This window comes from Maniola jurtina, chromosome 24, assembly GCF_905333055.1.
Source record: "Maniola jurtina chromosome 24, ilManJurt1.1, whole genome shotgun sequence".
In the NCBI taxonomy this organism is placed as follows: domain Eukaryota; kingdom Metazoa; phylum Arthropoda; class Insecta; order Lepidoptera; family Nymphalidae; genus Maniola; species Maniola jurtina.
In genome coordinates this window covers 7,451,081-7,469,938 of record NC_060052.1, presented here as the reverse complement: position 1 = coordinate 7,469,938, position 18,858 = coordinate 7,451,081, and the positions used below count along the sequence as shown (strand labels likewise).

General features: G+C 41.6%; 1 protein-coding gene across 1 annotated transcript; it reads left to right on the top strand.

Annotated features, from left to right (window-relative positions):
- Positions 1-1,297: 1,297 nt before the first annotated feature.
- On the top strand, positions 1,298-18,526 carry LOC123877779 (DNA-directed RNA polymerase I subunit RPA2). The gene is made up of 21 exons (XM_045924663.1): positions 1,298-1,504; positions 1,882-2,211; positions 2,704-2,796; positions 3,224-3,370; positions 4,065-4,237; positions 4,766-5,015; positions 5,533-5,688; positions 6,657-6,823; positions 7,858-8,005; positions 8,252-8,312; positions 8,594-8,793; positions 9,245-9,398; positions 10,098-10,188; positions 10,870-11,065; positions 11,662-11,876; positions 12,411-12,549; positions 14,669-14,875; positions 15,583-15,786; positions 16,474-16,638; positions 17,531-17,792; positions 18,223-18,526. Exons 1-20 carry the CDS (start codon positions 1,418-1,420, stop codon positions 17,741-17,743), a joined length of 3,396 nt encoding a protein of 1,131 aa, XP_045780619.1. The 5' UTR covers positions 1,298-1,417; the 3' UTR covers positions 17,744-17,792; positions 18,223-18,526.
- Positions 18,527-18,858: the final 332 nt, after the last annotated feature.

Below are 18,858 nucleotides of genomic sequence, written 5' to 3'. Positions count from 1 at the left end.
TATCTTCTTTAGGTCAGCAGTCCAGCTTGCGCTTGCTGATACGCGGTCTCCACTCCAGAACACGTCGGCCCTAGCGTTCTGCGGCAGACGTGGCCAACTGCCTGCCTGAATGAGTGTGTTCTACCGGTGATGACGTATGGCGCTGAAATGTGGATACTATCAGTTGACAGTTGGCCTTGTCCACAAATTCAAACTCGTTCAGCGTGCTATGTTGGGGATCTCTCTGAGGAACAAAATCCGTAACAAGGAAATCCGTAGGAGAACCAAAGTGACCGACATAGCTCAAGCAATTAGCTGAAGTGGTAGAAACGTCTTTGCCACAAGGAAATACCTAAAAGCAAGGAAAACCCTTTAGGTAGGTACGTGACCATAGACCCTTTACCTTATTGACACACCCATGTTTTTCTGATTACACATCACGTATTATACACGGGTAACTTAGGAAGGAACCTAGGTAAGTATTATTCAACGGACTTTAAAATAAAATTTCCTTCCAAGGCAATTAAATAATAGCACATTTACGTTTGGTCGGTTGGCAGAATTCGTCGATCAATGTTAAACGTACATTGACTGTTAAACATCGATTAACGAATTCAGCCACCGACCTAACGTGTATTGAACTGTTAAATGCCGATGCAGGATCTCTTTTGTTAGAACCAGTTAATTATTGAAAGACTGGGCCCTGAAAGGGTAACAGACAGTTTGCTCTGTCTTTCGCATTTATACCTATTTGCATAGATGTAAGTATGCATGTGTTTTAGCCCAGCTGTTGTTGGCTATTAAGTACTTAGGTTTCTACCTGTATCTGCAGTGGTTATTGTAACAAGGTAGGTACTCAGTAGGTATTTATAGTACCTAGTATACCTAACTACCTAGTAAACCTTGTAAAACTATCCTTGTCAAGGTTTTGAAATGTAAATCGACCCCTATTCGACTCATTATGATTAAAACAATAGAATAAAATTACATTGAATGAGGAGTATTCTCTAAGGATTTTACTAAATAATAATAAATAATACACTGTACAATGGAAAATATTTACTTTAGGTACCAAGTTAACGTTAAAGTTTGTAAGTTAGACAATAGAAAAGAAACTAAATGTACACATTAAAAATTATAATCTAACGGCAGCAATAGCAGAGCCTGTAGGAATAAAATGATTTTTCGCAATTGAAGTTTGTTGATTCTAAAACGAATAGACTAGTGAATGATAAATACTGAACGAAGTGTTAACAGCTGATTGGCTATCAAATGTCAATGTCAACTGTCAATGTCATTAAAATAATTTTGAGTTTGACGTGTGGTTTAAGTCTGGCACGTGTTTTTAGCAGCGTTTTTTATCATTTTTATGTTAGAAAAATAGTTATATTTGCAATTTTATCTGGATTATGTCGCGTTATTTAGACTAAATAACATTATGAATCGCAAAAAAATATTGCAAGAGCCATCTTTGGCGTATACAAGTAACCCAAATTACAGTAAACCTCCAAAAACTCCTAACCCGGTAAGCATTGTTTATCTTTTCTTATTTTAATTTTCTACGTATATCCGTTATCATATTGGCCTTAATTAATGAAAATAATTTTAATCTACTAGCCAGATTAATGTATTTTACTTAATATTCGAGGTTTATGTTATAAAAATACAACTTTTTGATTCCTACCAATGCCCCTACGGTTTTAAAGTTGTTTTTTTACTGTAACTTTATTTTATATTGAGTTTTATAGTAATTTTGTTATTTTAATTAATCATGAGTCTTATTTGTATTGATTTTAAAAGGTGAGAAATAGTTGAAGCCTAATTTTAATTTAGATAAAGTCAGTTTTCATTACATAAATACTGAAATTTAAGTAAGTAACTGGTGTAATATTTTTCTTTTAGCATCTGCAATGTTTGGGCACACCACACATCGACTCATTCAACTACATGCTACAAGACGGTCTAAAAGCAGCCATAGCAGATTTAGTACCTGCAGAATTCGAAATGCCTACTGGTGAAAAGATCAAAATCACAATATTAGAAGGAGTTTTCCTCAAACCAAGCGTCCCGATAGAGACAGTTGGGGTGAAAAACCACAGGGTTCTGCCGACGGAGTGCAGGCAAAGGGCATCCACATATAAAGGAGAGTTTAAAATAAGACTGTCTTTCAATATTGATGGGAAGCTTACTTTTATTGATAGATCTTTGGGATATTTGCCCATTATGCTGAAGGTCAGAAATAACAATTTATTACTTATCTTATAGCAAATTTAACAGCACTATTTTTAATTTTACTACAGTATTTTACAAATGTTTAAAAATTCAATAGCAGTTTGTTTATGTCTGTTGATATTATGGGTCAACACAGGATTAGCCACATTTTATGGCCAATTCTGTTGTACACTAAACACTAATGACAGCTTTTTAAATTTGGAACCACAATGCATACCATACATACAGCAATACAATTAAACATTCACACTCTGTCAATGTCAATTACATTGAGAATTTTCATTGTTTCAAGGTCATATTGGCATTGCTCAAGGTTGTCTTTATGCTGCATACCATTTTTGAGCTTGATTACATTTCCTCAGATATTGCTATCCGTAGACACTACACTAATAACACTCAAAATTTGTGTACATCAGAATTAGCCACTCTGTCAATCTGTCAGTTCCTCCTTTTATTTGAATGACAGATTTTATCTTTTGTTTCTGTTTTCAGTCAAAAATGTGTCACTTGGCCGACTTAACACCAGAAGAGCTTATAAAACATAATGAGCATTCAGATGAGTGGGGCGGTTATTTTATTGTTAAGGTAATGAGAAGTTTCTATTTTTTAATGAATTTATTATAAAAATATAAGTAAAATAGAACAAAAATATCTCCCCAAATAAAAAGAGGATACCCGCGACTTCATCCACGTGGATTTAGGATTCTAAATATCCGGTGGGAACTGTTTGATTTTCCGGGATAATAAGTTGCTTATGTCAATCACAGGGACGCAAGCTGCCTCAATACCAAATTTCATACAAATCAGTTAAGCGGATGGGTCTTTAGGCATCCCGCGGGAACTCTTTGATTTTCCGGGATAAAAAGTAGCCTATGTCCGTCCGCGGGATGTAAGCGGACTCTGAACCAAATTTCGTTAGAAGTTGTGCCATGAAAAGGTAGCAGACAGACAGACACATTTTCGCATTTATAATATTAGTATAGATAAATTTCTTTATACATTTTTGTCATAGGGTCACGAACGCTTAGCGCGTATGCTGCTAGTAACTCGACGCAACTACCCCGTGGCGATCAAACGTCCCAGCTGGAAGATGAGAGGCAACCTCTTCTCAGAGTATGGTGTTCTGGTACGGTGCGTCAAAATCGATCAGACTAGTACAGTAAGTATTCTTTTTAACCCCCAACCCAAAAAGAGGGGTGCTATAAGTTTGATGTGTGTATCTGTGTATCTGTCTGTGGCATCGTAGCTCCTAAACAAATGAACCAATTTTAATTTAGTTTGTTTTGTTTGAAAGGTGGCTTGATCGAGAGTGTTCCTAGCTATAATCCAAGAAAATAGGTTCAGCCGTTTGAAAGTTATCAGCCCTTTTCTAGTTACTGTAACCTTCACCTGTCGGGGGTGTTATAAATTTTTAATTTACACTTGTCATTGTAAGTAGTTTTTGTTGGTCAAAAACTTTATTGTGACAGAAAATGTATGTGTGTAACCTTTTTTTCCACAATATTATTAAGAAAAGCTTATTAGTATGACAAAATATGTTGCCAAGATTTTATGGTTTGAATATGAGTTTAAATAAAGTATTGTATGAAACTACATGATGGGTATTAAAACTGTTTCATAAACTACTAATGCACATTGGATCAAGACTTTCAGTGTAGTAACTTCATGGAACATTTTTTTTTTTAAATAATAAATAATGTTTTTATTGAAAACAGCTTACGACCAGTTTTTTTACAAATTTCTAATTATTAATTACAAAGATTTAGTTAGACACTTATAACTGAACAACATTTATCAGACTCAGACAATGATCGCGATTTGTACTATTTTTTTACTACTACAATTTTTTTCAGAACAACGTTCTACACTTCCTCCAGAACGGCACATGTAAGCTGATGTTTTCGCACCATAAAGTGATGTACTACGCACCATTGATTCTCATCATGAAGTGTCTAGTAGACTATCAGGACCACTACATATACAGACTGCTGTTGCATGGGAAGAAAAATGACTTGTATTATGTCAAGTGAGTAAAGCTTTTTGAGTGAAAAATTCCTGGGACACCAGCTATTTCTGTACTAAATTTCATGGAAATAGATGGACCGTGAAAATCAATCAATCAATTTATTTATTTGCTGATACAGGTTTTACAGGTTTAATTATAGAAATAGTCCAGCTGTATCACGCCAAGCTGGCATGCAAATACATTAATTTTGTGTTCAACATAGTGAGTGAATAGACAAATTAAATTAAAAGTAAAATTTTCGCTTGTTTGAAATAAATGAAGTTATACAATAAAGGGAATTTACAATTCTGAATACTTAGTGTTAAAAAAAAAAAAAATTACAAGTCTTAAAAATATTACAAGATTACATAAAAAAATAAAATAAAAACAAAAATGTTATCTTAGATATTCATCAACACGATAAAAAATATTCTTAGTTAAATATTCAAATAATTTCTTTTTAAGGCTTTGTATTTTAAAGCTAGACACACTTTCACATTCACAATATTAGTATAGGTAATGTGCTAGAACACATATTTTTGTACACAGTTGCATCCAAAACATGCTACGCGAGTTACACGAAGAAGGTCTCCACACATCAGAGGAGTGCCGCTCCTACCTAGGCCGCATGTTTCGCCCCAAACTATACGAACTGCCACCATGGACGACCGACCTGGAGGCTGCAGACTTCCTGCTGCAGCGCTGCGTCATGATACACCTGCGGAACTACACTGACAAGTTCCACACTCTGGTGTACATGGCTCAGAAGGTGTATGACGTGGTGCAGAACAAGTGTAAGGTGAGCGGTGTGTTTAAATTAAGGAAAATCCCGCGCTTACTTCGCTCGCGCTTGTTTTGCATTATTCGCCCCAAACTATACGAACTGCCACCCTGGGTGACCTACCTAGAGGCTGCAGCCTCCGTGCCTCGGGGATTACGTAATAACGTCTTAATCAAGTTGTATGCGAAATTATCCCAAGAAAACTTCTACTATTATGTGATTAATGGAAAGGGGTTACGACCCTCAGTAATGAGAAATGCGACGCGCGAGTGAGACGTGTAAATGAGAAAATCCAAAAAAATTCTAAAGAACCTTCCAGAACCGGCAGGATCGAATGATTCGATATACTATTTTGGCTCTTGGGTATCGCACCCAAAGTACCTTTGAACACTAGGCTAAGGCTCATATTTCAACGGTACTGGCTTAGTATTGGCTTACAATACATATCTGAAATTTGCGCTTGGCACCTCAAAAGAGGCGCAGTTTCGCAATTTTTGATATGTTCTAAAATTATTTAGATTTTTTTAATATGTAGGTGGAAGGCGCGGACGCCGTCATGGCGCAGGAGTTGCAAGTGGGAGGTCACCTGTACCTGCAGGTCCTGAAGGAGCGTCTACAGACCATGCTCTCCGTCATCAAAGCGACGCTGATCAAGAGGGCTAAGCTGAGCAAGTCGTGCCCTGTTAATGCGGTGAGCATTGCTTCATTAATTCCATCCATCCATCAGCCTGTATGCGTCCACTGCTGGACATAGGCCTTTCCAAGAGCGCGCCACCAAACACGGTCCTCCGCCTTCCTCACCCACCCGCTCCCCGCCACCTTCTTCAGGTCATCGGTCCAGCGGTCATTAATTCATTTACTCGCAAAAATTCGTATCGTAAGTTCGATCGATAGATCATGCACTGCAAGGGTTGAAAGTCGTTCTTACATGACATGCCCCGCATGCACTATTACTTCATTCAGAGTCCCCCCCGCCGTCTTTCACTTCGTAGCACTAGCCAGATCAATGAATCGCCCACTGCGCAGGTTCGAGATCAGAGTTCTTTTTTGATGCCAGCTCGTATACATTATTAAAGTACCAGCAAAGCATAGTAACACAGGAGATACCCACTACTATCATCCAACAAGGTAACATGGGCTGATGAAACGGCTGCTACAGACCATATAGAGTCGATCATCAAAGCGACGCTGATCAAGAGGGCTTAGCTAAACAAAATCTACCTTATTACTTCAGCAAGCATTGCTTCATTCATTCTTTCATTCACTCGCGGTGGAGTGAACAACCCTGCATTGTTCCTCAAGCAGTGCTTCATTCATTCTTTCATTCATTCACGGCAGAGTATAGTTTAAAAAATCTTATGGGACTTCGTCTGTGTTGGTATCTGCTGGCGCGCGTTCTATGTCTTTTTGGAGTGTTTTTTTTGTTGGAAGTGGCCGGTTTTTGTGTTATTGCTGGTGGTGCCGTTCGTATGTCGGCGAGCGCCGGCACGGGGTCCATACTAACTTGTTACAAATAACTACAAACTTGACATTGGCTAATCTTTGTAAAGCCAGACGAGAGAGAAAAAAAATCTTATTTTTTGTACGGAACCGTTTGTTTGCAAGTCCGACACGCAGACCGGTTTTTAGTTAAGACGATGATTTTTGATTTTCCAACAGAGAGAAATACAGCAAATAATCCGCGCGGCGGGCAGCCTGGAGCAGAAGATGGAAACTTTCCTGTCCACTGGAAACGCACCCTCCAACAATGTGAACCTGACCCAGTACAAGGGTTTGACTATAGTGGCCGAAAACATCAACAGGATGCGGTATATGTCGCATTTCAAGTGAGTATCTTCAGCAACGTCGATAGAATTTTATTGTTAAGGCAAAATGGACCTTACTGTCATGTCATAAGTATGATTTTAGCCCTTATTTTAATGGCAAACAGTACTTTTGAGATGACAGTTGACACATACAGCTAATAGTCCGCGCGAAGGGCAGTTTAAAGCAGAAGATGGAAACTTTCCTGTCCACTGGGAACACACCCTCCAACAATGTGAACCTGACCCAATACTATGACTGTCTATAGTGGCCGAAAACATCAACAGGATGCGGTATATGTCACATTTCAAGTGAGTATCTTCAGTGATAGAATTTTACTGTTAATGCAAAATTGACCTTATAGTACATTAATTTTGAGAAAGGACTTGCCATATTTGCTTTATGTGTCAACTGTCATATCAAAACTACAATTTTAGCCCTTGCTAGCTGATGCCCGCGACCTTGTTCGCTTGGATATACGTTTTTAAAAATCCCGTGGGAACTCATTGATTTTCCGAGATAAAAAGTAGCTTTTGTATGAATCCAAAGTTTAATCTATCTCCATTCCAAATTTCAGCCAAATCCGTCCAGTAGTTTTTGCGTGAAACAGTAACAAACATATACACATAGACACAAACTTTCGCCTTTGTAATGTTAGTGTTATTTTAAGGGTAACTGTAACCACTTATAAGTTACATCAACAAATTTCGTTTGCGCAACAAAGCGCAAAGTAACGCCAGCAAAAACCGAATGTACACCAATGAAATACAGACCCTATTGCTCGACTTTAAGATTTTAAATACAAGAACAACAGAGATTCGCTAATCTACACTAATATTATAAAGGCGAAAGTTTGTGTGTGTGTATGTTTGTTACTCCTTCACGAAAAAACTACTAGACGGATTTGGGTGAAATTTGGAATGGACATAAATAATATACTAGATTAGCACATAGCTACTTTCTATCCCGAAAAATCAAAGGGTTCCCACGGATTTCGAAAACCGAAATCGTGAGCATCATCTAGTAATTTATATTCTACCCTAATTTTCTATGACAGGGCAATCCACAGAGGTTCGTTCTTCATGGAAATGCGTACGACAGAAGCTCGGCAGCTCCTACCCGACGCGTGGGGCTTCGTGTGCCCCGTACATACTCCGGACGGCGCCCCGTGCGGCCTGCTCAACCACCTCACCGCGTCTGCACAGGTATCTTATACGATGACATAAAAAAAAGATTTTACATAGAGCAAGACATTCGGGTTAGTTTTTCTGGAATTGTGTACAACAGAAGCTCGGCAGCTCCTACCCGACGCATGGGGCTTCTATCATACATAGGCACAAAAACCGGTCAAGTGCACTTGGCTGGTTTTTATCTTTCTCTCTCTCTTATGAGATCAAAGGGGATCAGGCTGGCTATACTAAAATTAATCCATCATTATTTTTGTCGTGTAGGTCACTCAACCTCCCGACGCAGAGCAAGTAGCGTCACTACCGTTCGTCCTTGAAAAATGTGGTAAGTGTCACTGAATAACTACTGTCGAATTCCTCTTAATGATTTTATTGTCTCGCGAAGTGTGAAAATCAGATTATTCAACTTGGGGATAATGCTGTCTTAGTCTTGGGCACCCCTAAACCCCGCGCTTCACTCAGGATTCTAGATGTAACACCCTCACTATGCTCGGGAGTTACTCTAAAATGTCTCGTTCGCTTGGGATTTATCCAGGTGCCCGTGACGTAAGACATTATATTATTCTCATGTTGCATAATCTACTATTATTACTTAAATAAACCCAGGTATGGAGCCCATAAGCTCAATATCCGAGACCCCGTTGTCCCGCGACGTGTACAAGTACCCCGTGTTTATCGACGGGCGGCTCGTGGGCTACCTGCCCGAGGACACGGCGGCCAAGTCCACCGCCTATCTACGGACACTGAAGGTCAAGGGCGAGGACATACCCATATCCACCGAGATCGTCCTCATACCTAAGAAACAGGTTAGTAATAGATCGTTTTTAAAAAAAACAGCGCTCGCTGTGTATAAAATTTTGTGTTAGAGCGACATAGGTCTCTCGTAGTGATTTCCACGCACCCACACACACACACGCATCCACACACGCGCATTCAAACACGCATCCACCCACACGCACCCCCCCACACGCACCCACCCACACGCACCCACACACACGCACACGCATACACACACGCACACGCATACACACACGCACACGCACACACACACACACACACACACGAACACACAAACACACACACACTGTTTTCACACGGGGGCCGTAGTTTTACGTCGCTTGGGTCCAACGGCTCCCTGCAACTCCTTTGATGTCTGTCAGTCTGACCTCTTAGTCGGAAGGTCTCTAAACTTTCTCTAAGGTTTCTGGCTTTCTTGACTCTAGCATCAACTTACATTATACACCTTACTATCAACAGATATGTGCGCAGTACGCGGGCGTGTTTCTCTTCACATCGGAAGCTCGTATGATGCGACCGGTCATCAACCTGGCGACCGGACAGTTGGAACTCATCGGCACTATGGAGCAGATGTACCTGGATGTCGCGGTCACTAACACTGAGATTATACAAGGTAGTTATACAAGACGCAATTATACAAGGCACAATTTACACAAGTTGTAATTATACAAGGTGCAATTGTATAATGTATTATACAAGGTAGTATACCGAATCGTTGAAGAATAACAAAAACAGATCAATTGAGAGTTGGACTAGCACACGAATGGTTCCATATCATCGTACAAGAACTATGGAACAGACGTACCTGGATGTCGCAGTCACTAACACTGAAATTATACAAGGTAGTTATACAAGGTGCAATTATACAAGGTATTATAATGTTTTTTTATTCAGTACAAGCTAGCCCTTGATTGCAATCTCACCTGGTGGTAAATGATGATGCAATCTAAGATGGAAACGGGCTAACCTGGAAGGGGTATGGCAGTTTTTATTAAACCCATACCTTTGGTTTCTACACGTAATCATGCACACGAATAGTTCCATACCACCATACATGATATAAATATGCACTGTCTAATTTGAAGTTTTTTAATTTGCATGGTGGTCATCTTGGCTTTTTATCATTTGGTGGTATAGCGGAAATAGAATAGAATTAAACACTTTGCTCTGTGAAAATTTCAACTCTATATCTATTAAGGTTCATGAGATACAACTCCCTGATAGACGGACGGATGGATAGACAGCGGAGGCTTAGTAATTACCCGTTGGCACCAGGGACGGAATTCTGAAAAAAAAAAAAAATGTTTTCCAGGTAAAACTACACATTTGGAACTATCAAAATCAGCTTTTATGAGCAACCTGGCGCAGCTGGTCCCCATGCCCGACTGCAACCAGTCTCCCCGGTAAGTGATTGTTTTAAATTGGAGGCCACTGTAAAGCCACCGGCTTATCGGTGTTTTATAGGATACTAGCTGATGCCCGCGACCTCGTTCGGTTGGGTTCAGGTTTTTAAAGATCACGTGAAAACTGTTTGATTTTCCGAGATAAAAAGTTGCCTATGTCAATTTACAGGAGCACAAAGAAAGAAAAGGAAGAAAAGAAATGTTTATTTTTGAAAGCTCTTAACTCTTTGATTTTCCGGGATAAAAAGGAACTTATATCCGTCCCCGGGATATAAGCTAATATATATAATATAATAGATATAAGCTAATATAAGCCCAATAGTTTAACCCATTCTAACATTTGGTACAGAGACCAAATGTTAGAATGGGTTAAACTATTGGGCTGTGAAAAGCTAGCAGACAGACAGACAGACACACTTTTTCATTTATAATATCAGTAATTTCGAAGGCCTGGCACGCGCTGGCTCTTAGTCCATGAAACGTATAATTTGAATTTATTTTCACTCGTTCAAATACTACCCTTTTTAACCCCCGACCCAAAAAGAGGGGTGTTATAAGTTTGACGTGTGTATCTGTGTGTCTGTGTATCTGTGTATCTGTCTGTGGCATCGTAGCGCCTAAACGAATGAACCGATTTTAATTTAGTTTTTAATATTATAACTTGTTTTTCGGTCTTTCTAGTAACATGTACCAATGTCAGATGGGCAAACAAACGATGGGTACACCCATCCACACATGGACAACGAACGCGGAGACCAAGTTATACCGGCTGGTGACCGGGGCCACTCCGCTGTTCAGGCCGCTGCAGTACGACAACCTGTGGCTGGACGACTACCCCGCCGGCACTAACGCTATACTGGCCGTTATTTCTTATACGGTAAGAGATAAACGATGGAGTCAAAGAGCAACCGCCGAGTTGCTTGCTGGTTCTTCTCGGTAGGAACGGCATTCCGAACTAGTGGTTCCGATTCAAAAGCACTTGTAAAAGTTTAAATTGAATAAAAATATTTTGAATTTGAATTTATGACTGTGTATGTATGGGGGACATGTTCTGTAATTGAAGTTCGAATGTTTTCTGAAAACATCATCGAATTGAATTTCGAATGTTTTTTGAAAACATGTTTGCGATTGGTTGGCCACTCAAAATGGTTAATGTCCACTGAGTTTATTGTCTTTGTCATATGAGAGCCTTATACTAACATCTTTTCGTAAATAAAGCATAGTGCCATTATAATTAAAGTTCATATTTTTAGGGTTCCGTAGCTGAAAAGAAAAAATGGAACCCTTATAGGATCACTTTGTTGTATGTCTGTCTGTCTGTCTTTCTGTGTGGTATCATATGATAGGGCTTTCTTTACCTGTATATTCTAAAACAGATTTTTATTTATTTTTATGCAAATTACCCGAGTACGGAACCCTCGGTGCGCCTGTCTGACTCGCACTTGGTCGGTTTATTCATAATTTCTTCCGCAGGGCTACGACATGGAAGACGCCATGATAATCAACAAGTCGGCGTACGAGCGCGGCTTCGCGGCCGGCACGGTGTACAAGTCCAACTTTGTGGAGCTCAAGCACGTGTCTTCGTACTTCTGCCGTGACCCCAAGAAACCAGAGCTGGCGTCGCATATTGATGACGATGGACTACCGGCCGTCGGAGCCAGGGTGCAGCCTGAGGATCCCTTCTATTGGTAAGTCTGTGACTCTATCAACAGTTCAGAATGCAGATTCTACTAAGAAGAGCTGGCAAGTAACTACTCGGCTGAGTTTATTGTAGGCTCTTCTCAGACTTAGGCGCGTTTGGAACCCTCGTAGCTTTAGTTTTAAGTTAAGTAATTAATTATCACCACTATATCCTACAAATTTAACAATTTCGACCATCAAAAGGAGTACAATTGTACCTACTTTGAATAAATTTTGACTTTGACTTTGACTCAGCAACTGCTCTTTTCAAATCGTAAAGAAGTTGAAATATGTATCAAGCAATATCTTGTGGGCAACTATAAGCTGCTTCCAACCTAGACGTCATCGCTTTGCATCAGGCATGAATTTAGGCTTAAAATAACCCGTAAGGCCCCAATGAATTATATAGAATAAATCATTAATTAATTCATTCATTCATTTATTCAATGGAGCTGTGATTAAACTCCACAAATTTTCCGGGCATCTTCTCAAGATGCCCGGTCTCTTTGAGGAGAGATTATATGGGATTTCTTTTTCGACAGCTTCTTCGACGGCGAAAAGAGTGAGTTCGTAGTGCAGAAGTACCACGGCAAGGAGGAGGTGTTTGTGGACAGCGTGCGGCTGTGCGGGGACTTCTCGCCCAAAGCGTTGCGGAAGGCGTGCGTCATGGTGCGGATACAGGTTAGTGGTCATCACCCCGTCGCCGGCTCACTACTGAGCGTGGCTCCTGTCGGAATGAAAAGAGTGAGTTCGTAGTGCAGAAGTACCACGGCAAGGAGGAGGTGTTTGTGGACAGCGTGCGGCTGTGCGGGGACTTCTCGCCCAAAGCGTTGCGGAAGGCGTGCGTCATGGTGCGGATACAGGTTAGTGGTCATCACCCCGTCGCCGGCTCACTACTGAGCGTGGCTCCTGTCGGAATGAAAAGAGTGAGTTCGTAGTGCAGAAGTACCACGGCAAGGAGGAGGTGTTTGTGGACAGCGTGCGGCTGTGCGGGGACTTCTCGCCCAAAGCGTTACGGAAGGCGTGCGTCATGGTGCGGATACAGGTTAGTGGTCATCACCCCGTCGCCGGCTCACTACTGAGCGTGGCTCCTGTCGGAATGAAAAGAGTGAGTTCGTAGTGCAGAAGTACCACGGCAAGGAGGAGGTGTTTGTGGACAGCGTGCGGCTGTGCGGGGACTTCTCGCCCAAAGCGTTGCGGAAGGCGTGCGTCATGGTGCGGATACAGGTTAGTGGTCATCACCCCGTCGCCGGCTCACTACTGAGCGTGGCTCCTGTCGGAATGAAAAGAGTGAGTTCGTAGTGCAGAAGTACCACGGCAAGGAGGAGGTGTTTGTGGACAGCGTGCGGCTGTGCGGGGACTTCTCGCCCAAAGCGTTGCGGAAGGCGTGCGTCATGGTGCGGATACAGGTTAGTGGTCATCACCCCGTCGCCGGCTCACTACTGAGCATGGCTCCTGTCGGAATGAAAAGAGTGAGTTCGTAGTGCAGAAGTACCACGGCAAGGAGGAGGTGTTTGTGGACAGCGTGCGGCTGTGCGGGGACTTCTCGCCCAAAGCGTTGCGGAAGGCGTGCGTCATGGTGCGGATACAGGTTAGTGGTCATCACCCCGTCGCCGGCTCACTACTGAGCATGGCTCCTGTCGGAATGAAAAGAGTGAGTTCGTAGTGCAGAAGTACCACGGCAAGGAGGAGGTGTTTGTGGACAGCGTGCGGCTGTGCGGGGACTTCTCGCCCAAAGCGTTGCGGAAGGCGTGCGTCATGGTGCGGATACAGGTTAGTGGTCATCACCCCGTCGCCGGCTCACTACTGAGCGTGGCTCCTGTCGGAATGAAAAGAGTGAGTTCGTAGTGCAGAAGTACCACGGCAAGGAGGAGGTGTTTGTGGACAGCGTGCGGCTGTGCGGGGACTTCTCGCCCAAAGCGTTGCGGAAGGCGTGCGTCATGGTGCGGATACAGGTTAGTGGTCATCACCCCGTCGCCGGCTCACTACTGAGCGTGGCTCCTGTCGGAATGAAAAGAGTGAGTTCGTAGTGCAGAAGTACCACGGCAAGGAGGAGGTGTTTGTGGACAGCGTGCGGCTGTGCGGGGACTTCTCGCCCAAAGCGTTGCGGAAGGCGTGCGTCATGGTGCGGATACAGGTTAGTGGTCATCACCCCGTCGCCGGCTCACTACTGAGTACGGAAGGCCTCTCAGATTGAGTAGAGTTTAGTGATAATTCACGCTGGCCAAGTGTAGACTGGCAGACTTCACACACCTTTGAGAACATTATGGAGAACTCTCAGGCATGCCGGTTTCCTCAAGACGTTTTCCACTTCTTAACCACTAGGCTCTCACCGCTGTGATGAATGTACAGTGCCAAGCAGCAAATATTCCACATCGACATTTAGAAAGAGATAACGGAGTCGTAGAGCGTTGTCTCTGTCGTTGAGGCCGACACAACCTCACACAGGTATGAGTGACAGAGACAACGCTCTACGAAGCCGAAACCTCTTTCTAAAGGTCGATGTATAATATTTCTTGCCGGCTATTGTAATATGATGATGAAAGAATATTTTAAGTACCGGAATAATTGTAATGAAAAAAATTGGTTGTCTGTAAAGTCGGTTTACTGACGATAGTTGAACGTGACAACAAAGGCCGATTGTGCTTCTTTGTCGCTCGTTCCGCGCTCTCGCTTGCACTTCAAGCCTTACATGGAACGCCTCAGAGCGAGGTAACGCCGCATGAGTCATGTTTTTTCGTGCGTGCAGCCGGCTCTATCGAATTATAAGACGTTGTCACGTCAAAAATCATTTTCACAGCGTAACCCAACAGTGGGAGACAAGTTCGCTTCCCGAGCTGGACAAAAGGGCATCTGTTCACAAAAGTGGCCCGCTGAGGACCTGCCGTTCACGGAGTCAGGCCTGATCCCGGACATTCTGTTCAACCCGCACGGCTTCCCCTCGCGTATGACCATCGCCATGATGATAGAGATCATGGCGGGCAAAGCCGCGTGTCTCCATGGACATGTGAGTAAACCCCTTAATAACGTTACATAACAATAACGTTATTTATGGTAACGTTATTCACGGCATCGTTAATAACGTAACGTACGTAATAACGTCACTGTTTAATAACGTTACGGCTAAATAACTGTATACTATAATAATACTGTATAACGTTTCAACGTAACGTTTCAAGTCCCACCCGAGACATACAGAATTCACGGATGAAGACCTAAACCCAAACATTTAATAAGATGATTTACTTCTGATAGTGTCCTCTTGATCAATCACATGGCGAGCAAGACGCCTGCCTGCATAGACGCTTGAGTATACCCCTAGACCAGGGTTTATAATTTGTTACTGGTGTTTTATACTAGTAATAACTACTAATACTACTACTATACTACAGTACTATACTATCTATAATGGGTAACATTAACAATATTGTAACGTTACTAGATTCAACTACCGGTTTTTAATATACTATAACGTTACGTTTACTGGTATAAACGTTACATTTTACCGGTGAAATGTTCGTAATGTTATCTCGTAAACCATACCGGTAGTTGATCTAGTAACATTATAATACTGTTAAGTGTTAATGTTACCCATTATAGTTAAATATTTTAAAAAGGTATCGGATTAAAAATTAACGTTACGTTATTCTACTTGATAACGTTATCAAGCTTGCACTGCTTTACGTCAAATCTGACCATATGTCTTTGTCATAGGTCCACGACGCAACTCCCTTCCGTTTTAACGAAAAAGACACAGCCATCAACTACTTCGGCCGCCTTCTAGAAGCTGGTGGCTACAATTACTACGGCACAGAGAGGATGTACAGCGGCGTGGATGGACGGGAGATGACGGCCGACATATTCTTTGGGCTCGTCCATTACCAGAGGCTGCGGCACATGGTGTCTGACAAGTGGCAGGTGAGGTTATGTTCTCCTGGCCGAATTTCGGCCACAGCAACCACTCTCAACCCCTATGAGTATAATGGCAGGCCTAAAGCATATTGTACTTAAATTGAAATATGCTTTATTGTACACCGTCTTAAAAAGAAACAAATAATAAAACATTATAGGAAGCAGTACAATTTGGTGGCCTATAATACGCAACAATTTGCCATATTGTTGACCAGTTGTCCGCAACTTCTTACTTTTACGGAATGCTGTTTTTGAAAAATCTCGTGGGAACTCTTTTGGTTATCGGGGACCAAAAGTAGCCTATGTTTCTCCGAGACGCAGGCTAACTCTGTACCTAAACGATAAAATCGGTTAAGCGGATAGACCGTGAAAAGATAACAAACAGACAGACAAAGATACTTTCGCATTCATAATACAAGTATGCATTTAATCGTAATATCTGTCACATCGTCAAAGAGCTTTTACTTTAACCGCATTCGCTTTTAGAAAAATACCGTAATTCATGCTAGCGTAACGTTACCACTTCGATAACGTTATTAATTAAACGTTCCCGACGATATAAAGCGGCTGGCGGGAAGTGGCTAGATGAGGAAGGCCGAGGACCGGGTGTGGTGGCGCTCTTTAGGGAAGGCCCTATGTCCAACAGTGAACGTCTACAGGCTGATGATGATGATGATAATAATAACGTTCCAGGTGCGAACAACGGGTGCAGTAGACGCGCTCACCCGTCAGCCAGTGAAAGGGAGACGTCGCGGAGGAGGAGTGAGACTGGGAGAGATGGAGCGAGACGCCCTGATATCGCACGGTGCCGCCTTCCTGCTGCAGGACAGATTGTTCCACTGTTCCGATAAGAGCGAGGTGAGAATTAAAAACAAACCGGTCAAGTGCGAGTCGGACTCTTTCTCACTCTATTTTGCTACATAATCATACTTTTAGTTGAAGCATTTTCTAAAAGCCGGCCAAGTGCGAGTCAGACTCGCGCACCGAGGGTTCCGTACTCGGGTATTCTTTCCAACATTTTGCACGATAAATCAAAAACTATCATACATAAAAATAAATAAAAATCTGTTTTAGAATGTATACGTAAAGCCCTTTCATAATATGATACCCCACTTGGTATAGTTATCTTACTTTGAAAATTGAAACACATAACATCTTTAGAAGGTGAGATGAGATGCTGGGTTCAATAAATTTTGCACGCAATGCTTAGCAGGATATGATGTGATTACCTAGTTTTTAAGACCTCAGTATACATGCACTAAAGTAGCAAAATAAATGATTATGATTGGTTTTATGAACACTAATTTATTAAATTTTCTTTCAAGCAATGTTCTGCGCTTTCAGACAATAATCTGCGCTTTTTAACCCCCGACCCAAAAAGAGGGGTGTTATAAGTTTGATGTGTGTCTGTGTATCTGTCTGTGGCATCGTAGCGCCTAAACGAATGAACCGATTTTAATTTAGTTTTTTTTGTTTGAAAGGTGGCTTGATCGAGAGTGTTCTTAGCTATAATCTAAAAAAATTGGTTCAGCCGTTTAAAAGTTATCAGCTCTTTTCTAGTTTTCTTGTAGAAAAGAAGGTTAGATAACCGTTAGGTTCATAATATTATGTCAATAGACAAATGTCAAGCTGTCAAGATGGACGTTGCCTAAATACATAATTATTTATTTGAAAATGATGTTTTGGAAAACTCAGATACTTTGGATCGTCGGGGGTGTTATAAATTTTTAATTTACACTTGTTCTTCTAGGCAATAATCTGCGCAAAGTGCGGCACGCTGCTCGGGCCGATCACAGGCAGCATGGACACGGACAACGAGGCCACGTGCAGGCTGTGCGGCGTGGGCGACCTGCAGCGCGTGGTCATCCCCTACATCTTCAAGTTCTTCGTCACGGAGCTCGCGTCCGTCAATATCAACGTGAAGATCAATTGCACCACCAATTTGTCGATCAACAGTTGTTAAAGTGAATTTGTATATTATGTAATAGCAGTATCTATACTAATAAATAAAATTGGAGTGTCAGTCTGTAATTTCGAAATAACTACCGCATATTAAGGTCATATGGTTATTTGAACGATACTATAACTGAATCACACGTTTTTAAAATTTTTGTACCTGTCTGTCTGTTTGAAAAGGCTAATCTTGGGAACGGCTGAACCGATTTTGACGGGATTTTCACAGACAAGTAGAGAATTGACCAGGGAGTAACATAGGCTACTTTTTTAACCGACTTTCAAAAAGGGAGTTGTGTTTTTCTACCTATGTACACCGAAATCTCCGAGATTTCTGAACCGATTTGCGTCATTTATTTTTTAATTAATAGAGGAGGAACTTTGCGACATTGTTTCATAAAAAATTTGGAGTTTAACTCCGCAATCCTGATGCTGCAGGGGATCTGACCAATCCACGCGGGCGAAGCTGCGGGCATCAGCTAGTTAATAATATTATGGTGAATAAATATTGATTAAGAATATTATACGCGTTTAATTTACAAAATCATGTGTATAGGTTTCTACAACACTTCTAGGTTAGCCCGCTTCCACCTTAGATCATCACCAATCATCACTTACCACCAGATGAGATTGAAGTCAAGGGCGAGCTTGTATGTGAATAAAAAAATCCAGCTACACGCTTGCTAGTGCTTGCTGTGTCGCAAGCATGTGGAATAGTGGATCCGCCATGAGACCGTAATTTGTATTCAAGCGAAAACATGTAATTGAGGACTTCGTCTGTGTTGGTGTTAGCTGTCGGGCGTGCTCTGTCTTTTTGGAGTGTTTTTTTTTTGTTAAAACTGACTGGAAAGCGCTCTAAGGGGGTGCCGCGCGTATGTCGGCGAGCGCCGGCACAGACGGGGTCCATACTTATATAGTTTAGGTAACTTGTTACAAATAACTACAAACTTGACATTGGCTAATCTTTGTAAAGCCAGACGAGAACATGTAATTGAGCCTAGACACATTGATGTCAAAATCAACTTGTACCTAATCTATTTATTGATCTGGTGTACGAAATTCTCATAGCATCTATGTTTGTTATCAAGTTTCTAAAAAGTAAAGACAGTATAAATGAAAACACCT